The sequence below is a fragment of the Trichosurus vulpecula genome, chromosome 7, assembly GCF_011100635.1.
Source record: "Trichosurus vulpecula isolate mTriVul1 chromosome 7, mTriVul1.pri, whole genome shotgun sequence".
In the NCBI taxonomy this organism is placed as follows: Eukaryota; Metazoa; Chordata; class Mammalia; order Diprotodontia; family Phalangeridae; genus Trichosurus; species Trichosurus vulpecula.
Window position 1 is genome coordinate 240,009,015 of NC_050579.1, and position 23,227 is coordinate 240,032,241.

At 48.4% G+C, this 23,227-nt stretch overlaps 1 protein-coding gene across 1 annotated transcript; it reads left to right on the top strand.

Annotated features, from left to right (window-relative positions):
• Positions 1-32: 32 nt before the first annotated feature.
• Positions 33-19,606, top strand: AARS2 (alanyl-tRNA synthetase 2, mitochondrial). Its single transcript, XM_036767437.1, has 22 exons — positions 33-305; positions 4,577-4,768; positions 5,366-5,511; positions 6,077-6,244; positions 8,135-8,279; positions 9,350-9,495; positions 9,704-9,812; positions 11,213-11,251; positions 11,400-11,511; positions 12,051-12,178; positions 12,504-12,654; positions 13,165-13,337; positions 13,819-13,932; positions 14,149-14,289; positions 15,752-15,889; positions 15,992-16,101; positions 16,275-16,383; positions 16,599-16,721; positions 16,984-17,094; positions 17,716-17,799; positions 18,081-18,191; positions 18,814-19,606. The coding sequence occupies exons 1-22, from the start codon at positions 48-50 to the stop codon at positions 18,976-18,978; spliced, it is 2,973 nt and encodes a 990-aa protein (XP_036623332.1). The 5' UTR covers positions 33-47; the 3' UTR covers positions 18,979-19,606.
• The last annotated feature ends 3,621 nt before the right edge of the window (positions 19,607-23,227 follow it).

A 23,227-nucleotide genomic window follows, 5' to 3' on the forward strand; every position in this document is an offset into this window, starting at 1 on the left:
CGGGAAACCTGACCTCCGACCCCTAGAAGCCACTGCCAGAAAGAAAGATGGCGGCGGCGTTGGCTGCGACCGGGCGTCTGCGGCAGGCCCTCCGAGGGGCGCCGGGATGGAAAAGCCCCTGCTCCCAGACCCGGACCCGCCGCCGTCAACTCTCCTCAAGCCCTCCCCAGCCTTCGGCCTCGGCCGTGCGAACTGCCTTCCTCCACTTCTTCCGGGACCGTCACGGCCACCAGCTAGTGCCCTCTGCTTCCGTACGGCCCCGAAGCGACCCCGGCCTGCTTTTCGTCAATGCGGGAATGAACCAGGTGAGGGCGGGGCCTCGGGGATAGGGGGCGGGACTTAGAAGAGTAACCGGAGGAAGCTGAGTGGATGGGAGCCGAGGGGGGTGGAGCCTGACGTGGGCGACGAATGGGAAAGTGAAGAAGAGCCGAGTAGGAGGCGGGGCCTGAGGAGGCGGGGGCGGGGCCTAGCCGCAAAGGCGTGAGGTTTTGAGAAGTAGGTTTGTGGTCCTAGAAACTTGGGAGTTTCGCCCTAAGAAAATGTGTGCGCGGTTTTCTAGGGTTAAAATGACCCGCATGGAGAAGGACACGGAAATGGGGAGACCGGCTTGCATTGCTCAGCATCTTTCAGTAGGGAAGGAGCGGTGTTGGGAATGGAGTTGGGGTCAGAAAGACGGGAGGTCGGGTCCAGCCAGCACGCAAATCACTGAATCTCTTTCCGTCTCTGTCCTTATCTGTCAGATATGGATAATAGCACCCAGCTCCCGGGATTATGGTGAATTTCAAATGAGTTACCGTGTGAAAGTACTTTTAGTAGGCTTTAAAGTGCTGTATAAGTGGTAGCTGCTGCTGCCACTGCTACTATGATGATAATATTACTACAGCCATGTGGCACGGCGGATAGAGTTTCAGGCGTGAGGTCGGGAGGACTCATCTTCCTGAGTTCGAATCCGGCCTCAGACACTTACTAGCTTGGCAAGTCACTTGACCCTGTTTGCCTCAGTTCCCTCATCTGTAAAATGAGCTGGAGAAGGAAATGGCAGACAGCTCCGTTATCTTTGCCCAAAGGGGTCTCGAAGAGTCAGACACAACTGGAAAAGGACTGAGCAACAAATGACAGTTTGGCCAGCAGCAGCTTCTGAGGTGTAAGACCCAACAAGGGCTCGCCAGCACAGGTTCTTTTGATCTGCTTTACTAAGGAAACTAACTTTCAGGGGTTAACAATTTCACTTTTTAATAAAACATACATATGTCATTTATTTAGTTCAGGGGGAAAAGATCAGCACCCTGAACTCCAGAGGAAATACAAACAAATTACAAGCAGAAAATATCAACAGACCTAATAATAATATTCAGCAGACGGGGCTTTGTCTAATCAAGACATCACATACATACATAGTTACCAGAAAGAGAAGCGCCAATGGGTCTGGGTTGGCAAAGCCCGGGGTGGGGGTGGGGGGCAGTTACAAGGGCTTGCCCAGAGTCTCAACACTCCTTCCCCGAGTGAGCCCCAAAGGCAAAACGCCAGCCTCTGAGTTTATATACCCTGTCCAGGGTCAAAGGACGTTGCAACACGCGATTCAAACCCATGTAAACTAGGCTTTTCCTTGAGGTAAGCGGGTCATCAAAGACTCCTGATTTAATCCAAGAAACAAAGGTTGGACTCAGCAAGGGCACTTGATTACCTAAGTGCTCCGAAAGAGAAAACAGCAATAAGATCCCACCTTAATTACCAATACACACTACTGCTATTATTGGAAGTAGCCGGTGGCCCCAGTAGATTTATTGTTTAAAAAAAAACTAGTCAGGGCTCATCTGAGAACCAAACCTACACTGAATTTACACTTTCCTCTACGGTCCTGTTCCTGGGTCTTCTAGTCATAGAATCAATCATCCAGCATTTATTAAATGCCTACTGTGTGACAGGCATTGTGATAGACCCTGGTGATACAAATATAAAGAAGAGAATTCCTTCCCCTCAAGCACTTTCTATTTCCAGCCTTTTCTGAGCTTCAGCCCTGCATTACTTATAGAATATTTAAAACTGGATGTCCCAGAGACATCTAGAACTCAACACGTCTAAAACAGAATTCCTTTTCTTTCCTCTTAAGCTCTCCCCTCTTCCAAACATCTGTCAAAGATAACATCAGCCTTCCAGTTCCCAAGGTTTGTAATTTCGACACATTCTTGACTTCTCACTCTTCCTTATATCCAGTCAGTGGCCAAATCTCCACATCTGTTCTTCTGCGTCTTCCCTCTACTTACAGACCTTCATCACCCCTCACCTAGATTACTGCAATGGTTTCCTAATTGGTCTCCCTGCCTCAAGCCCCTCCCCACTCCAGTCCATCCCATATCCTGCTGTCAAAGTGATTTTCCTTAAGCACAGGTCTGACCGTGTCACTAGCCTACACCATCAACTCTGGTGGTTCCCTGTCACCTCTAAGATACAATATAAACTCTTTCTCTTTAGCTTAAAACCTTCACAACCTGATCCTCACCTGTCTTTCCAGCTTCACTGTATATTACTCCCCCTTCCACACTCTTCAAGCTAAACTGTCCTTCTCTCTATTCCTTACACATGGTACTCCATCTTTGCCCTGACTACCCCCAGGCCTAGAATGCACCCCCTCCTCACTGTCACCTCAAAGAAGTCCTCCTTTTCTTTGAGACATAGCTCAAGAACCACCTTCTACAATTATACATAATTTAAATTTCTTGTGCGTAAAGATTATTTCATTCTTCGAAAGGCTTCTTTCATTCATTTGCATCCCCAGTACTTGGCCTAGTGCCTAACAGACAGTAGGTACTCAACAAATGCATGTTGATTGATTAATTGATTCTATAGTTTATTAGAATGTTAGAACTGGGAAGAACCTTAGAGTTCATATGGTTGGTCATCCTCATTTTTAGAGTCCAGAAAAGAGACCACACCCAGCTCTCAGATTGCCCGATATCCTTCTTCCACCCAATAAGAATCTTCGTCTTAGTCATCCTGAGCCCACTTTCTACCTTTTCTATACTTGGCTAGTAATGTGGGAGTATGACATAATGGAATATGTGCAGGGCTAGGATCAGAGTCTTAAGTTTGAGTCCCAACTCAGCCAATTAGCTGATATACTTCTATCTTTGGGCAAGTCATTTAATCTGTCTGGGCCTTGGTGGCCTGAGTGGAAACATGGGTATAATACTTACATTGTCTATCTCCCCAGGTTGTTGTTTGTTGTGAGGATCAGAAAAGATTCTGTGTTGATTTAGACATAAAGGGTGATACCATAAATAAATTAGGAGAGTAAGGAATAGTTTACCTGTCAGCTCTATGGAAGAGGGAAGAATTTATGACCAAGCAAGAGATAAAGGACATTATGAAATGTAAAATGGATAATTTTGATTATATTAAATTAAAAAATTTTTGCACAAACAAAGCCAATGCAACCAAGATTAGAAGGAAATCAGAAAGTTGGGAAATAATTTTTATAGCCAATGCCTTTAATAAAGGCCTCATTTCTAATATATATAGAGAAAGGATATGAACAGGTCATTTTCAGGTGAAGAAATTAAAGCCTTTTATAGTCATATGAAAAATGCTTAAATCACTATGGAATGCAAATTAAAACAACTTTGAGGTACCACCTCACACCCATCATATTGGCTAACATGACAAAAAAGGAAAATAATAAGTGTTGGAGAACATGTGGGAAATTTGGAACACTGATGCATTGTTGGAGTTGTGAACTGATCCAACTATTCTGGAAAACAATTTGGAACTATGCCCAAAGGGCTATAAAACTGTGCATACAATTTGATCCAGCAATACTACTACTAGGTCTGTATCCCAAAGAGATCATAAAAAGGGAAGAGGACCCACATGTACAAAAATATTTATAGCAGCTCTTTTTGTGGTGGCAAAGAATTGAAAATCAAGGGGGATGCCCATCAATTGAGAAATGGCTGAACAAGTTGTGGTATATGAATGTAATGGAATACTATTGTGCTATGAGAAATGATGAACAAGTGGATTTCAGAAAAACCTGGAAAGACTTATATGAACTGATGCTGAGTGAAGTGAGCAGAACCAGCAGAACATTGTATATAGTACGATGACCAACTTTGTTAGCCTTAGCTCTTCTCAGCAATGCAATGATCTCAGACAGTCCCAAAAGACTCATGATGGAAAATGATATCTACATCTAGAGAAAGAACTATGGAGTCTGGATGCAGATCGAAGCAGACTATTTTCTCTTTTTTTTTTTTGTTTTGTTTTTTCTTTCTCATGGTTGTTCCCTTTTGTTCTGGTTCTTCTTTCACAACATGATTAATGCGGAAATATGTTTAATATGATTGTACACGTATAGCCTATATCAGATTGTTTGCCATCTTGGGGAGGGGGGAGGTGAGGGAGGGAGAAAAAAATTTGGAACTCAAAATCTTATAAAAGTGAATGTTGAAAACTATCTTTACATGTAATTGGAAAAAATAAAATACTGTTAAGTGGGGGAAAAAGAAAAGATTATGTGTTTAATCATAAAGTGTGAGCTATTAATTGTGGAATCCACTTCCATGTACTCTGATCCCAGTTCAAACCAATCTTCTTGGGCACAGTGGACCCTCGAAGTGAGTTGGCACGGTTCCGGCGAGTAGCCAACAGCCAGAAGTGTGTCCGTACAGGAGGGCGGCATAATGACTTAGAGGATGTGGGCCGAGACCTTTCCCACCACACTTTCTTTGAGATGCTTGGCAACTGGGCATTTGGAGGTGAATACTTTAAGGTGAGTCAGTGAAGGACATTGTAGTCAGGAAAGAATGAAGACATAGCAGAGAAAGGTGTCATTGGTCAGTAGATCCCTGTTCCTTCCTCTGTCCTTCATTGTATCCTTGTATAGACCCCTGAACCAGGCACAGGGGAAAACACAAGATGAGCTCATGTTGTACATATGTGAATAAGTATCTTCTCTCCCTTAATGGATTGAGTTTCGTGAAGGTTGGCACAGTACTCAGCACATAGGAGATATTTGACAAATACCTGTTGAACGAAGAGTACAGATTCAAAGTACTGTATGAGTTCAGAGAGGTGAGGTGTTCTCTGAGGACTAGGATGTCCAAGAAAAATCTCATAGAGGGAAGTGGGACTTCAGCTGGGTTCTGAAGAAAGCCTAAGACTTATGAAAGCCAAAAGCCGGGGGGAGGACATCTCAGGAAGAGAGGATACCTTAAGGCAAAGTTTAAAACAAGATTATAAATGATGAGTTCAGGAAGACAAGAAAACGTAATTCAAAGGAATGTAGTACAAAGAAAGAGCTGAGTTATATAGTGGGATTACAGAAGGACGATGGTATTTCTCCTTAATACAATCATTTCTTACCTAGGAAGAGGCCTGCAGCATGGCCTGGGAGCTTCTGACCCAAGTCTACAGGATTCCCCAGGACAGGCTGTGGGTTACCTACTTTGATGGTAACCCTCCTGAGGGGCTGGCCCCAGACTTCGAGAGCAGGGATATCTGGCTCGGCTTGGGGTAAGCATGGTATTGAAGGGTTCTGAAAGTATGAGGCTAAGCCTTTGGAAAGCTGCCAATCTGCATTCTGTATTTTTGGTTCTCTGGGGAAAAAGGGAAAGAGGAGGAGTGAAGATCTCCAGTACTCAACCACAGCCAAAATTAAGAATAAGCAAGATAGGCATTTTCGTAGGGCACAGTACTCATTAGGAAGTTGTTAGGAATGAAGGACATTTTAAAATATTACTCTGTGTAAATAGCCACATTTTTAACACCAGAAAATGTTGTTCTCTGTGACACCCAGATGTTTATATTGTGGTGAGTCAAGTTGCCTGTGTTACAATGAAACCTCCAAAGGGTAATATACTGGAGGAACAATTTTCAAACTTGACCTACGGTCCACAAATGGCTTGCCCCAGATCTTGTCTTAGACCATCCCAGAAGACTCACAGTTGAAGCTGGCAGCCCACAGTTCAAGCTATTTATAGGTTGAGAAAGCAGGATGAAAAGGGGTCCTCTAGATTTTCCTGTAGATTACTTAACACTACCAACACTCACCTGTCTTTTTTTTCCCCACTTAACCTAGGGTACCTTCTACCCAGGTGCTTCCCTTTGGGTCCCTGGAGAACTTCTGGGAGATGGGAGAGACAGGACCTTGTGGACCCTGTACTGAAATTCACTATGACCTATCAGGAGGAGTGGGCCCCCCCCAACTGGTAGAACTCTGGAATCTGGTCTTCATGCAGTATAACAGGTAACAGGGCAATATCGTATCATGGAAGTAGTGCTGACGTGGGCCTCAGGAAACCTGGGTTATGGTCCCTTTGATTAGCTCTGTGAATATGGGCAAGATGCTAGACTGGATCAGGGTTTCCCAATCTTTGGGCATGAGATGGATTGACGGACACCATGATTGTTATTCTGGGAGCCCAGAGATCTAAAAGGTCCCACCCACAGCAGGGCGAAGAGGAGAATTAGATACATTTTAGTGGAAATTAAGCCCAGTTTCATACCAAAACATTGCCATGTGGAATAAGTATCTTCTTTTTTTCTTTAAAAAAAAAAGTTTGGTGTGTAATTCATTATAGACATATACAGATCCCTCCTACTTCAGGAGGGATCTCTTATAACAAACTGTCATGATTAAATAAAAGTAATAATACAGCAACCTCACCTGAAAGTGCATGCAACACTTTATAACTGCAGCACACCTCCCCATCTCTCTTTAATTTTTTTTTAATTAATTTTTTCTACCTCTGACCCCCCACACCCAGCCTGTTGGGGGCGGGGGGCAAGGAAAACATACAAATATTCGTAATGAAGCAAAGCAAATTTCCTCACTGGCTGTATACCAAAGTGTATACATATGTCTCTTTCCATACCCAAAATCCTAAATCTCCATGAAGAGAGCTGTCACATCATCAGTTTTCTGGAATCGTGAATGGCCATTGTATTGATCGTAGTTCCCAGGGCAAGTTGTTTGTTTTAACAATGTTGTTATCATTGTATAAGTTGTTTTCCTACTTCTGCTTATTTCATTTTTCATCAGTTAAAGTCCTTGAAAATGTTTGTTTTTATTATATTGGTACTACAGTACAGATTGTCCTTCTGGGTCTGGTTTAATATTAGGAAAACTATAGACTTAACATTAACCATATTAATGATAAAATCAACAAAATTATATGATTATATCAATAGCTGTAGAAAAAGGGTTTTTTTTACAAAATAGTAGCAGATACAGGAATAAATGGACCTTTCCTTAAAATGATAAATAGTCTATATCTAAAACCTAAAGCTACTATGATTTATCACAGAGATAAACTAGAATCCTTTCTAGCAAATTCAGGGGCCAAACAAAGATATCTGTTGTCACCACTTCTGTTTGATGTAATACTAGAAATACTGGCCATAGCAATAAGATGAGAAAAACTGGGGGAATAAGCATAAGTAAAGAAGGAATATTCCCTTTTTGCACACGAACTGAAGATATACTTAAAGAATGATAACGAGTCAACTGAAAGATTAATTGAGACAATAATTTCATCAAACTTGCAGAATATAAAATAAATCCACAAAAATTATCAGTGTATCTATATAATACCAATAAAATCTAATAGAAGGAGAAATTCCATTTAAAATTACTACAAAATTTATAAAATACTCGGACGTCTACCTTTCAAGCACTTTCAGCACATGGAACTTTATGCTTAACATTCTCAAAAGAAAACTTCTGTCAGCATTGACGTTTTCTCAGTCAGCCCTTCTTCACAGCTCATGTTAAGCAGTTTTGAAATCATGACATTCTGTGATCTCTGAGATCCCGTCTGGCTCTAAAGTTGCATGAGTCTAAGGGTGAAGGGTATGTGGAAACAGAGGCCGAGCCTGAGGTGCACCTGAATTCTGACAGGAGGAGCAGACCTGGAACAAGGAGGGGCCCACCTCCACTGGTGGTTGGTCAGGGTTGGTCGCCACAAGTACTGTGCAGAACCCTGGACGGAGGGTTGGTCAGGTCCCTTCCACTGTTGTCGTGACTCCATGCCTTTCCTTAGTAATTCTGCCTCATCCTTTGAACTGAGATGGAGTCATCACTCTGAGGGAATCACTGATGCTCATAAGCCCTTGGTAACTAACCTGCTGTCATCAGGGAGGCAGACGGAAGCCTGCAACCCCTGCCCCAGCGGCATGTGGACACTGGCATGGGCCTGGAAAGGCTGGTGGCTGTGCTGCAGAACAAACATTCTACCTATGACACGGATCTCTTCTCCCCGCTGCTTACGGCTATACACCAGGTACCTTTCCCCATCGCCCCTGAAGAAGTTCCTCTAACCCATCCTCCCTGGACCCAAGACCAAAACCAGCCTTTCCCTACCAAACCCAGTCTACCCACATCCCTCTTCTGGGCGCTCCTCGGGATGATAAGGAGCAGTGCCCATCCCTAGATCACAAAGCACATCTGTCATAGAGCTGGCAAGGACTTGACCTTTGTAATGCATTTCCTGCTGTTACTGAGCCCTTCATGGGCATGTCTTATCCCCAGCTCTGCTGCTTACTAGCTGTGTGACCTCAGGCAAGTCTCCTTTCCTTCTCTGGGCTTCACTTTCCTCACCTATAACACGAGGTCTTTAGACTGGATAATCTAAGGAAGGTCTGTCCCAATCTCCCTCTTATGGGTGTGGTAGAGGGAAGAGTGCTGGGACTGGAAGTCGGAGGACCTGGCTTTGAATCTTAGCTTGGCTCCTTACTACCGAGGCCTCCTCCGTTTACTTCTATAAAATGGTCAGGTTGGGTGAGTCAGTCTCTCCAGTTCTTTCCAGTTATAAAGCCTATCAGATTCTGTGACCGCTGTCTAAACTGTCAGTCCCTTGAAGGCAGGAAATGTCTCATACTTAGAAGCTGGATCTAAAAAGGATCTCAGAGGCCACTGAGGCCAACCCCTCCCATTTTACAGATGAGGAAACAGAGGCCCAAGGAAGTGAAATGACTTCCCAAGTGAAATGTGACCCAAGGTCACACAGGTAATAAAAAATCAGAAGTAGGATCTGAACTCGAGTCCTGTGACTTCTTTCTAGTGCAGTAGGCACTTGGTAAATGTTTGTTGATTGACCAAGACCCTGATTTTCCACCTCCTAGCCCAGACTGTGCGACATGGTCAACTGTAAGTATGGCAACATGGATAGAGTTCATGAAAACTCATGCCTCTTTCCATCCTTCCCCTTATTCTACCTGCCTACTCACCCCCCAGCCCTCAACATACACATTCATTCACAAAGTCAGATTTTAAATGTGGTTTGCTCTTGCCTGGGGAGACAAGGTCAAGGGTATGGCCTTTGAGAGGCTAGTCCAGTGTGTCTCTTTTCAGGGCTGCAGGGCACCCCCATACCAGGGCCGTGTTGGGGTGGCCGATGAGGGACGCACAGATATGGCATATCGTGTTGTGGCAGACCACATCCGCACCCTGAGTATCTGTATGGCCGATGGTGTTTACCCCGGCATGTCCGGAGCCTCGTAAGTCTCTTAGGCCCTCGTGGGGGTTGAGGGAGGCTGGAGAGTTGTCACGGTGAAGGCCTGGTTTCCCTTGAACATCCAGTATACAAGGTTGCCGATGAGGAGACGGGATGTGGATCAGGCATGAAGGAGGACAAAGCAGGAAAAGGAGACAGCAAGCACAGTGGGGGCCGATTGGTGAGACCGGCTCCGTGTCCTCTGCTTTCAGACTGGTTCTCCGCCAGATCCTCCGACGAGCGGTCCGCTTCTCCTCAGAGGTTCTGCAGGCGCCCCCGGGCTTCCTGAGCAGCCTGGTGCCCATCGTCGCAGAGATGCTGGTGAGAGCAGGTCCTGGGGAGAGGATCTGGGGGGTGCCTGAATTTGGGGCATTCGGGGCCCTTCACCTCTCAGTCTCCGTGTCATGAGGGCTGAGAACGGTGAGAACTGCTTCCACTGGAACCAGGGATCCAGTATCCAAGCGAGAAACTCTGGGGAGACCCTCACCCCGGTCAGGAAAGCTCTCACCTCGTGACTCGCGGTAACAGTAACAGTGACAGCAGTGGCGGCTGGCATTCACAAAGCATTTTAGGGTTTGCAAAGCGCTTCACAAGGTTTACCTCATGTCATTCTCATGACAGCCCTGGGAGATAAAAGCTGTCACTGAGACAGACTGAAATTAAATGACCCAACCGGAGTCACACAGCTAGTAAGCGTGTGAAGCAAAATTTGAACTTGAGTCTTCCTGGCTCCAGGCCCAAAGCTCTGCCCACTGAGCCACCCAGCCTCCTGGGAGGGAGTGGATGATCACTTCTTGAGAATGTCATGGAGGGGCTTCTTGTTTGGGCGTGGGTGAGGCTACGTTATCTCCAGGGTCATTTCTAATGCTAATTCTGTGATTTGGGGGTGGAGCAGGGAGGAATAGTGGGACCAGAGAGGCAGCCTCACTATGAAAGGAAGAACACAGAGCTGGTGAGGAGCCTGTGTTCTAGTCCCATCTCTCTTTCGAATTAGCTGTGTGACCTTGGGCAAGTCACCTCTGGGGTCCTTAGTTTCCTTGTCTTTGAAGTGAAATTGGTAGACTCTAAGGGCTCTCTAGCTCTAACATTCTACATTAAATAAATTCCGAAGGGTGGTAGAGAAGCTAGATCAGATGGGGGGGGGGGGTGGCGTGAAAGGACTTCTTTCTCCAAGCCCACCCTCCTCACCTCACCCCCATCACAGTCACCTCTGGGAGTAAACCTGTGTCTTATCTTTGGCCATGATCAAAACACACCAGTCTCACCCATTGGCCCCCAAAGAACCCAAGTGTCCTTGCTATCTCCTTTTCCTGCTTTGTCCTCATTCATGCCTGATCCACCATTTCTCTTACCCCAAGCCTATCTCATGACCCAGAAAGGACTGGAAAATCAGTCCGAGGGAGAGGGATGGGGTGACTGAGTGGTCTCCTAGATTCTGTTCTCAGTAATGCCTGTGACCCCCATCGAAACTGCAAGATCTTTGAAGGCAGGCACTGTATCTTACACTGTGATCGTGAGGTCATGGAGCTAGAACCTTAGAAGCCATCTCAGGCCTCCCATCTTACAGATGATGAAACAAGCCCAAGGTTTAAGTAATTTGCCCAAGGTCACACAGGTAATAAGAGTCAGTTCACAGGAGGTGGCATGAAATGGCCCTCAGCACAGGGGGAGCTCAGTATGCCCTACCTTCGTGCCTATGCCTTTCTCCATCCCCCCTCCAGGGAGATGCCTACCCAGAGCTGCGGAAGAACACAGCCCAGGTAGGGGATTCTGGTGGAGTGGAAGAGCCTGGGTTATGTGGAAGGAGGAGCTTGATCTAAAGAGCTATATAGCAAAAGGGTCCCAGCCTCCTCATGTAAAGTGACCTATCTCGCTTCCTTTGCTCTCATTCCTCCGCACCTCCTCAAGATTGTCAGCTTGGTTACAGAGGAAGAAAGTGCCTTCCTATCTTCCCTAGAACGAGGTCGCCGAGTCATTGATCGGACCCTGCAGCAGCTCGGCCCCTCTGACCTATTCCCAGGTAAACAAAGTATCTTGGGGAATAGTGGCAGGTCAGGGCTACGGAATGGTTTCAGAAAGCGTGGTCCTATTGCCATCCTTACCCTCTGCCTCGTTTTCTTCTCCCCTTTCACCACTTAGCCAGCACTCTAGATCCTTCTGTAGGCAGACCTCTGCTCTACCTCCACCAGCCGATAACGTTCTGCCTGCACCATGAGCCTGTCTTCCATGCCCCCTTCTATACCCCCACCTGACTCCCAGTGTGGTGCCATCCTACCTCTGGCTCTGTGCTCTTAACCTAGAATTTCCCCCCAACATCTGGGGTGGCAGAGCCCTAAGAGTACCCTAAACAGGGCTTCTATTCAGCAGCGACCTTATGTACTAGGCGTCTTCCATCCTAGGCTCTTTGCTTTGAAATAAAATTGAGGGACCACCACACCAGGGCCTGGGAGCCAAACAGAGTCTGCTTTGTTAGAAGAGACTTTCGTTCCCTCTCGTTACCCATTCCCTTCTCTTTCTCCTCTCCTATCGTTGATGTTCTCTGCCCCTTTTTTCTTTAAGCTGAAATAGCCTGGTCCTTGTCTGGGAATCTGGGGCTGCCCCTGGATCTAATAGGGCTGATGCTGGAGGAGAAGAGTGTCCAGCTGGACTTAGCTGGTCTGCAGCAGCTGGCCCAGGAGGAGGCCCAGGTAACTGAACAGGCAGGATCCAAGTCACTTCTTCACATGCTCTCTTGCTCCACCGGGGAAGGAGGGTCCCTTCCATCTATCCTAAGTACCCCTTATGAGAAGGGCTATGGCCAGTGGAAGGACAAAGGAGACCTGGTCCCCACCCTCAGGGAGCCCTGCTCTGGGAGAGACAGACCTTATCTATGTGTGCCCTGTGGTCCTAAGCACACTGAGATAGTTTCAGCTCTGGAACCTGTTGTATCCCATGTCAAGGAGTCCCTCAACCATGCTATCACTAGAGGAGCCCCCTCGATCCCTTACTGTCCTCTCCACCCTTCCTTTCCAGCGTCGAAGCCAAGCCCAACAGGCTAAGCCGGCGGAAAAATTGGAATTGCGCCTGGATATCCACGCCCTGGGCCACCTGCAGAAGCAAGGAGTTCCCCCAACGGATGACTCCTCCAAGTATAATTACTCATTGCTTCCTAATGGGTGTTACGGTGAGAGTCCACGTGGGAAGAGGGGTGAGGGAGCTGAAGCTCGGGAGCACAATTTCTTCCTTCACCCACTACCCCCACACTTCAGTGTGGGAGCTGTCTGACAAACGGTATCACCACCGTCCTGCTCATTGTCCAAAGTGGGCCACCAGATGTCGCTGTGGACTCACTGCCCATCTCTACCTGCCTAACAGGATGGAAGGGACCTCAGAGACCAGATCCCCTCCAGGGGTTCTTGCCTTTTTTTGTATCCTGTGCCCCTCCAACAGTCTAGTGAAACCTTCTCAATGTTTTTAAAAGCATGAAATAAAATACATGGGATTACAAAATAAGCCAATTTTACTAAAGTACAGTTATCAAAATATTTTTTAAAAAATACACAGACCCAGATTCTGAAGTCCTGATCTAGTCCAACCCCCTCATGAATCAGCAGAATCCCCACAAGCCCAATGGCCATCCTGGATTACCTTCCTTCTGCTAGCACTGACCCCATCCTCCCTTTCCCCCCTGCAGAATTTGGAGCCTGTGAAGCTGAGATAATACGGTTGTATAGTCTGGATGGGGTGGCCGTAGACTCAGCTACAGGGGGCCAACGTTGCGGCCTCCTCCTGGACAAGACTAGCTTTTATGCTGAGCAAGGGGGCCAGGCCTCTGACCGAGGCTACCTGATACGCAAAGGGCAACAGGTAAGTCAGACTATTACCCCACTGATTCCTACCTCCCCTTACAGTCCCTCAACAGGTGACACACATACTTTATCACATTCCCCTTTCCTCTCTGAGCTCCTATAACTTGGCTTTCCACCTCCCTTAAGATACTTACCATATCTTGCTTGGTTCTATGATTATGTCTATTTTCTCCTTCCTAACAACTGTAGGTTCTGTTTTATTCATCTTTGTGACCCCCCCTCCCCCGTGCCTTGCCCTCACTAAATATTTAATGAATGGATGGAGATCTTCTCCACCACCCAGCACCTACTGATTATCCCTCTGCATATACCCTCATGACTAGATCCCTGTCTCTTTCATCTCCCCCGAATCCCAGAGAGGATCATCCTGATAGTTTGGTGGGAGCTGCTGTGCAGGCAATAGACCTATGAGGGGAGGAGATGGGGGTATGGAAGATACTGAAAGCAAAGTTATTCTTGTCTTTCTGCCTTTCCTTGAGGACGTGCTGTTCCCAGTAATTGGGGCCCAGACTTATGGGGGTTTCATTCTGCATGAGGTGATAGCCCCTGAAACCTTGAAGGTGGGGGACCGGGTCCAACTGTATGTGGATGAGGTAAGGCCCTCCTACTACCCCAGCTTATGATTCCACCCTACTTTTTAGGGCTTCCAGAAATGGACTAGGGATAGAAGGGAGGGAGGATGTCCTAGACCCCTCTGATGCTAGCCACACCCCACCTGCATCCCTGCCTGTCCCCTTCCCTTTACCATCCCTTTCCACAGGACTGATAACCCAATCTTCCAGGTAAGTGTGAGAATTCTTGTATTGTAGGAATGGCGTCTGGGCTGCATGAAGAAACACACAGCCACCCATTTGCTGAGCTGGGCGCTGCGGCAGGAGCTGGGCCCAGACACAGAGCAGTGTGGTTCCCACCTCAGCCCTGAGAGACTTCGCTTCGATGTGGCCACCCTAGTAAGCCAGAAAAGGGTTGGGGGAGTGTGTGCAGGTCTGGGCAGGAGGGGCAGTATGAAGGGCACAAACATGAAGTGTAAGATGGGCAGACCAGAGAGGGGCAAGAGCAGATTGGAACACATCTGAAAGAGCACAGCCCCAGTGGGGCGAGAGGCCTGCCATACAAGGATCAGTGAAAAGGACTGGGGATGTTTTGCATGGAGGAGAAAAGACTTAGGGAGGGGCATGATAACCATCTTCCAAAGGACTGGCAGAGGGAAGAGGGACCAGACCTATTTGCCTTGGTTCCAGAGGGAGGAATAGTTGGTGGAGGTTTCAGAGAAGCAGACTTGGGCTTGATATAAGAACAAACTTCCTGACACTGAGAGCTGTTGGAAAGACAACTTTCAGGAGCAGCTGGATAGATAGCAGCTCAGTGGATAGAGTACCAGTCCTGAAGTCAGGAGCACCTAAACTCAAATCTGGCCTCACATGCTAACTAGCTGTGTGACCCTGGGCAAGTCACTTAACTCCAACTGCCTCAAAAAAAAAACAACTTGCTACCTCCAGAGGTTGTGGGCTCCCCCAGGGCCAGAGGTCTCCAAGCAGATGCTGGAAAGCTACTTGTTGGGGATGTTCTAGAGGGCATTCCTTTTCAGGGCTGGGTTGGACTAGACAACCTCTGGAGTCTTTTCCTGCTCTAATTATGTGACATGGGAAGAGTAGGGAGGATTGGTGGCATTGCACAATGATGGAGGTGGTGTGGCATGTGATGGGAAGAACACAGATCCGGTGCCTAGAAGGACCTGCATTCTGTCCTCACTCTCTCAGATACTGATTAGTTGTATGTCCTTGGTTTCCTTCAAATGAGACTGGTAGACTACAGGGTCTCTAAGATCCCTTCTAGCTCTGACAGTCTTTATCCCATGAGTTCTTCCTGAGAGACACACCAGACCTAATTGGGTGAGGATGAAGGAGCATCTGTCTTTTCCATCGACATCATCTGCTTGTTTCTGAAGGAGAGACCACTCCTCTTTGTACGTCTCTCTGCCCACCCATGTCCTTCCCCTCTTTCTGTGTCTGACTCAAAACTCACTCTTTCAGGGATCCTTGTCTAGGTAACCCCTAGATATCTCAGCCTTTCCCTTTACCCAGCATTCCCTTAGCACTCCTGTTCAACTTAGACTAAATGTACCATATTGCAGTTGTTGGCACATGGTGCTGTAGTTGTTGTCTAGGATGACGATTATGAGAAGAACCTCCTCACTTTGTAGATTGTAAACTTCCGGAGGGCAGAAATCTGGTCCTTTATTTCTTTAGATCCCCTTATAACAGAGTTCAGCTTTTAATTAGCAGTGCCCTTACACGATTCACTGGTTTGAGAATCATCAGATCCACCAGTCATAGAGCGGCCTACCGTAAATGCTCATTTATGAAGAAAGGAGTCCAGGGGAGTCACTTTCTTCTCCCCTTATTGCTCCAGGCTCCACTGACCTCCAAGCAGCTTCAGGCAGTGGAGGAAGCTGTCCGAGAAGCTGTGGGGAGGGATGAGCCTGTGTACATGGCTGAGGTGGCTCTGGAACTGACCACCCAAGTTCAAGGCTTACGCTCACTTGATGAGGTAAGAGGGAGAGGAAGAAAGTAGGGATTTCATAGAAGACTCAGGAATGCTGCCTCCTTTGAGGGGAGTGTCTGTAATGTACCTACTCTTCCCTCGCCACAGATATACCCTGACCCTGTTCGGGTGGTGTCTGTGGGGGTACCCATAGCCAATGCTCTGGCCCCCACCTCCCAGGCTGCACTGCACACCTCCATAGAACTGTGCTGTGGCACGTAAGTCACCCCCTCTCTGTCCCATAGTCCCTTGTAACTTAGATTCCTCTCTCTCTTGGTGTTCCCATTAACCCTCCCACCGCTGCTTCCCCACATTCCAATGTGGGCTAGAGGCTCTGGATTCTTCTCTAGAATGCCTGTCCCTCTACCATCCCCCTTTCATTTGCCCCTAGGCACCTGCTTCGCACAGGGGCCATAGAGGACCTGACTATTGTGGGGGAACGACAGCTGTCCAAGGGCATCGTCCGCTTGGTGGCTGTCACTGGGGAGCAGGCCCAGCAGGTTAGTGATCACACAGGAGGAAGGAGGGGGAGAGGGAAAGGTAGGTTGAACTGAGGGGAAAGTGAAGAGAGAGAAAGGATCCTTAGCTGGGGCGGGGGAGGGCAAGCTGGAGAAAGCACAAACATGCCGGGGATCTTTGGTCCAGGGGAGGCCATAGCCAGCTGGGAGGTAACCTTGGAGTAATTGTGGCTAATAGACCTTTTTCCACCTTCTAGGCCCGTGACATTGGCCAGAATCTGGCTCAAGAGGTTGAAGCAGCCGCAGCTCGACTGAGCCAGGAGAATCAGGATATCCGGGAGGCTCAGCGATTGTCAAAGGATGTGGGACGGCTCAGTGACGTGAGGACCACATACTTCCCTCTTCTCTTCCCACTATATCATACCCTTTTTCTTATGCCAGCCCAAACCCTTTGCAGGTCTCCCTGTCTCATACCAAGAAGGTTAACAGGTTGGCCAGCAGAGGGACCAGGCTGGGCATTCTCTGTTGGGATCTTCTGTGTGGGAAGGGGATGGAGTAGGTGCTTTGGGCCCAGGCCCTGCCTCTGCCCTGGAGGCTGTGAGACTGGGAACATGGGCGTGATGTTGCCTTCTCTGACCACAGACAGTAGACACAGCCGTGATGCCCCAGTGGCAGCGTCGAGAGCTGCAGGCAGTCCTGAAGAGACTGCAGCGCCGTGCCAACACTGCCGTCCGAAAACTGGAGATGGGGCTGGTAAGGGAGCTGGTCTGTGCTGGGCCCATGGGGGCCCAGCCCTGTCCCCTGGCTTGGAATGTGCATTGTGACAATCACCTGGATGGCATACCCACCAGAACCGGCCCAGCTTAGTCCAGAGCAGTTACACAGGTCAGGAGATGGGGAAGTGAGAAGTTGGTCATATGGAAGAATAAGTCATCAGGTGAAACTTCCTGAAGAAGTGGGTCTGAAGGATGTGAAGTCAGGGCAGAAGGAAGAAAGAGGCCAGGGCTTAAGGTTCTCAAAAGGCAGCTTGCCTCCAATGGAGGAAGACTTCAGTGGAACTTGTGGTTTTGGCAGAACAGCGAGGGCTAGGCCTCTCAGAGCCCTTGTCACACTTCTCAGACCCTGGAGGAGGTATGGGGAGGGTAGAGGTGGAAGTACTGATGCTCAGGCCAGGCTGGGGCACCCGGGGTAGGAACTGCCCCCTCACAGCTCAGGAAAGAAAGAGGGAGGAAAGAGGAGTATGTGGGGAATGATGGGGTTTTAGGATTTGCCCTCCACACACACACACTCACACACTCACACTCACACACTCACTCACACTCCAGATATATGCTCTCCTCTCTCTGTTCCCCCACTCCCTTCTCTGTTTTTCAGGCCACAGCAAAAATGCAGGAGCTACTGGAGAGACACCCTGTGGGGCCCTTCATTGTGGACACAGTCCCAGCTGAGTCCCTCTCGGTGCGTCATAAGGAGGAATCAGAGGACCAGGGTTTCCTAGGGAGGGAGGGAAACAGAAGAAGTGGCTGAGCTTCAGCAAAAGGAGGGAAGAAGCTGGGACAAGATGAGTCGTGGAAATAAGAAGTGTTACAGTGGGGACCTTATTGAGGGACTGCTTTGTACTTTAGAGGGAAAGGAACCAGTGGTCAAGAGGATACTAGTGAGAAAAGACCTATAATTAGAGAAGGAACCATGGGGCCAGTGAGTCCATTGGCTCTGGATGACTCTCTCTACCTCTCCAGCTGCTGGTGAAGGTGGTGAAACAGCTGTGTGAACAAGTCCCTGGCACCTCCGTGTTACTGCTCAGTCCCCAGGCCCCAGGGAAGGTCCTGTGTGCCTGTCAGGTGGCTCAGGTGAGTGGATGGGGAAAGATATGCTACCGTTCTTCCTCCCGCCTCTCCTCCCTTGGTTGAATAGCTAAAGTGAAAGACTACCCCAGGTCATCCAGTGCGTGCTGGCATCTCTTCATTCATTCTCCTCTCCAGCAAGAGTTGAGATGGGAGGGAGCTACAGGAAAGGGATTCACAGATATCCCAGGGTAGGGAATTTCTCCTGTTATTAAAAACAGTGCCTACCCAAGGGAAAGAGAGTATTCTTCAGTCACCCGTCCCAGTGTGGAACAAGTATTCCCACGTTCTCTTCTACTTCACGATTTGAAGCTCTGTGGCTGCGTAACTTAGCAGGGACAGAGCCCCTGGTCAATGAAGCTCTGAGCCTTGCAAACCAGCATAAAGCACCCACCCATGGGGCTAAGTACAGCTTCCTTGTCTTCCCTCCCCCACGTGCCCTCCCTGTCTCATCCCCAAGAGCTTCCTCCCTGACTTCTAACATGATTTCCTTACCAAGACCAACTACAAATAAGGGCTGCTACCAATAAGTTTATGACTGGAGCTCAGGTGTCCAAGACTCCCAGGGTGCTATTTGCTGGTGGTGAGGGGCAGTAGGAAGGTCAGTTCCTGTCTGTTCTTTCCCTAGGATGCAGTTCCCACCTTCACTGCTGAAACCTGGGCATCAGTGGTGTGTAGCCATATGGGAGGCAAGGCCTGGGGCTCCCGAGTAGTGGCACAGGGAGCAGGAAACACTGGTGACGTGGAGGCCGCACTGAACATTGCCCGATCCTTTGCCCTCAACCAGCTCTAACCCAGGAGTGAAGAGGAGCTCAGTAGGGCCGGAGCCAGAGGCCTAACGACTAAGAAAGCAGGGATGGAGACAGAATCAGGAGCATAAGAAACGCCACGGCATAACTCTCTCTTGGTCCTTCATCTGTGCCAACTTTCCCATTGTGGGGCAGGGCAGGAGAACTTGGACAGTGACCCTGGGAGGATCCCCACCTCCCACCCCCCCCCCCACAACCAAGTGAGGATGAATCCATCCAGCCCGATCCTCAGCCCTGGTTTACAGGAACTCAGTGCTGAAGCTATGACTGCCTAGTAAAAAGGGCTTTATTAGGGGGCAGACAGCTTTCAGAAGTTACTAGGAAGGGGAGCATTCTTTCCTTTGCCCTCCCATTGCAGACTGCTCAGGGGGCTCAGTAGTGCCTGTGTCTATCACTTCTGCTTGTTCTTCAGGCCTGGCTGGGGGAGGCGTGGGACTTGGGACTGAGCCTGGCATCTGAGACCTCTGTCACCACTGATTGATGGTCTCTGCAGATGGCATCAAACCTGAGCAAGCAACAGGGATGAGCCCAACCTCCTTGGTCTCCAGACCTAAAAATGTAAGGGTCTTGAGTCCCTGGTACTCTGGAAGATTAAACAATACTTCTGCCCCAGGGCAAGCAGCTGAGTCCTTTCTCCAGAAACCTCCTGGGATCAGTCCTTACTAAGACATCTGAGGTCACAACAGGACACCCTGGTGAAATGATACCCTCTCTTCCTCCCCCAGTCTAGGCGTCTTTTGCTTCTGTCTCCTGGCAGCCTTTTCCAGACTCTACCAGCAAATGCTTGGGAAACTGGGCATTCTCTGGAGCCTTTGTGAGGGAGAAGGGAGCCAGCTAGGATGACTCCCCCTGTGAGGCCAGGATCCCTGCAACTGGATCTCGATTGATGGCTGAGCATCAAAATTTAAAAGGGCCACCTGCCTACCAGGATCCAAAGATGTAATTTAAAGGTCTCTCTTTCTCAAGTGGAGCTTGGCCCCTCCATGGTGCATTCTACTTGACAGCTGATTTCTCATTTTAATTAAGATGTTACTGATTTATTGATTAATCACTGCTGTGAGCCCAATCGTCTGCAAAGTTCCCAGTGCCTGGCCCCCGTGTTGTTTACTCCTGCCCTGCCTATGCCTCTGGGGTTTCTAGGTCTTCTATTAAGGCTGGGCTCCTCCTCCCTCCCAACCTCATTAAGGATGTGAACTCTTTGGGGGAGGAAGGGCAATGAAAAAGAAGGAAAAGATGCTAGGATTTAACACCCCCTCTAGCCAGACAACCCACCTCATGGGACACAACCTTACCCCTTAGAAAATGGGGTGGGACTGAGAAGCGAAGACCACAACCTCTTCTTTCCTGCACCCTCGAGGCCCAGGACTCCAGAGGGACTGGGTGGGGCCAGGCTGAGAAGGAGAATGGGGCTTGGGGGTGACCACCTGCTTCCCTCTTGTCGGGAAAGGACTGCACAAAGGTGCCAGGGTTTATCTTGGAGGCTGAGGCCGAGAGGAGAGATACACAGGCCTTGTTGAGGATCCCTGGTTATGGAAGTCATTCTACAACTTCCCTGAGGTTGGCCAAGAGCAGGAATTAGGGTTAGTAGGTGCGGTCTTCCACCTCATCTGCTAGGAAAAGGGGTCCTAAGGGACCCTGGCAACACCCATTTTCCTAAACCTTAATCTTATCCTAAAGGGGATGGAGAAGTGAGGTGAGTTCTGCAGTCAGCCCCTCATACACAAAAGAATAAATTATACACAGTCCCATAGGAAGCATGTAAGTGTGTTCAGAGAGGGACAAAGCATGTATGTACACACCGCATATACATGTGTACACATCACAGTACGCTAAGACTGGACAGATTGTGCAAGCGCGCGCACACACACACACACACACACACTGTACACCGCACACTCCTTCCCTTAACAACAGCCCGCGTGCATAGCAACCAATGCAGAGAGCCTTCCGGTTGGGGGGAGGGGAGGCGTCTCCATGGAGACAGAGCCAGGCAAAGGGTCCCAACTAAACTGAAGGCGATGGAAGGCAGCTGGTGAGGAGACCTTGGGGATGGGAGGCTGATAGATGTCCTTGTGCCCTGCTCCCCAACATTACCCATGTCCCTGTCATCCATCCTGTCTATGTCTAATGCGGCTCCTCTTCCCCCTCCCCCACCCCCTCCTCCTGCCTTCTCTTCCGTCTCCCCCTGGATAAAAGCATCCTACTCTGCCCCCGTCTCAACCTTTAACTCTCCAGTCTCTTCCCCAGGATAGCCTTTCATCACTTACTCTCTGTGGTACAGCTTCCCCAAACTGATCCCTCTTCCCTCTTGGGGGGAAAGGGGTAGGAGGGAGGAAGGCTTGGCAGCCCCAGCAGCAGCCACTTGAGATCTCACCTCACAGCCAAAGAAAGATACCCAAGTTCCCTTGTCCCCAAGGGAGTGGTTATTTACTTAACTGTCATGGGGAGGGCTAGGCTGCCTGTGGAAAGAGGAAGAAGATGGAGAAAAAGACCTGGGGACATCATTAATGCTCGTGCATCTGTCCTGTTCCTGCTCTGCTTCTACATCCCTTGGGACAGAGGCCCCTTCGGGAAACCCAGACTTTCTTTTCCCTGCTTCCCTCCCTGCAATCTTTCCCTTGACTACAGAGTAGGCTGCTGCATCCTTTTCTCCTCAGGATAGGTGGACAAGCGCTGCAATGACCTTTAGAAAGCAGAAAGCCGAGAAGAAAAGCCCAGTATGCATTATCAATATTTGAGACAAAGTGAGGAAGGTTAAAAAAAAAAAAAAACACCCTCATTCATTTTGGGTCAGTCCTGGATTTGAGCCTGCTGAAGCCGAAGGCAGGTTTGAGCAAGAGCCATAAGCCTAGAGGACAGGGTAACCTGCATCCACAGTGTAATAAGGTGGGAAGGGCCTGGGATGGGAGGCAGGAAACCTGAGTGTGTCTCAGCTGTGTCCATTTCTAGCCTGTGACCTTGGCAGATCATTCAGCTTCCCAGCCTGTTGTCTCATCTTTGTGATGAGAGTTACTACAGACACTGTTGTGAGGAAAGCACTTTGTAAATTCTGATGTATAAATGTGTTGCTGACACTTTTATAAGCAATTTTGCTAGGCTGAGAGAGAGACCAAGCCCACCTATTCTGGGGGGTGGGAAGGTGAGAAGGAGGACAAACAACTTGGAAAGTAACATGACACAGCAGACAAGGCACTGGATTGGGAGTTGAGATTCTTACTGGGCCAGCTATGTAACCTTGGGGAATTCACTTCCCTTCTGTGCATCTCATTTCCTGGGAGCAGTGGACCAGACAAAGATACCTTCCATGATTCCATATGTTCCTCATTCCTGCCAGCCAGAGATCCCTTTCTACCCCTTGTCCTGCTACTCTAAAAGACAAGAGCTAACTTGGTAATAACCCCTAGACTGCATCCCATGTGCCTTGACTGCCTTTTCGTTCACTCCCACCCCCACATAGCCCTCCCCATAAGTTACATTGATTATTTCATCAGATCCCAGTTCTACCTGGTTACAGTGTCTGATGGGAAGAGAGGCAACTAGTTGGTAGAGTAGATAGAGTGGGATGCCTGGACTCAGGAGGTCCCAAGTTCAAATCTGCCCTCTGACACTTGGTGCCCTCTGACACACGTGATCCTAGGCTAATCACTGAGCTTCGGTTTGAGTTTGTTTTCTCAACTGTAAAAGAACAGAGTCTACCTTGCAGGGTTGTTGTTAGGATCAATTGAGGAAATATTTGTAAAACCCTTAGCATGGTGGCCAGTACATTGTAGATGCTATAAAAATGCTTATTCTGTTCTCCTTGTATTACCCAGTTGCAGTCAACCCTAGTTTCTCAAGAATCACCTAAATTTGCTCCTTCTCTTCCAATTCCCACAACGATATGTTAGGGGAATTAGGCAAGGAAACAAGTTTAGAGGATGTATTCATTTTTAGCAGATGGGGGTTGAGATATAGGTGGGGCATCCAAGTAGAGATGTCCAGAAGCACATTTAAAATGTGGGAGTAGGACTTGGGAAGGAGGTCAGGGCTGGAGATAGAGGTTTGGGAGTCATCTGCTCAGAGGTGAGCAGAGGAGAGTAGGTGATAGGAGGAAGAAGAGAAACCAAAGAAGGAACAATTAGAAAAGTAGGAGAATCAGGAAAGATCATAGATTTAGAGCTGGAAGGGCCCTTAGAGGCCAACAAATCCAACCTTTCATTTTACAGATGAAGAAACTAAAAAAGGAGCTAAGTG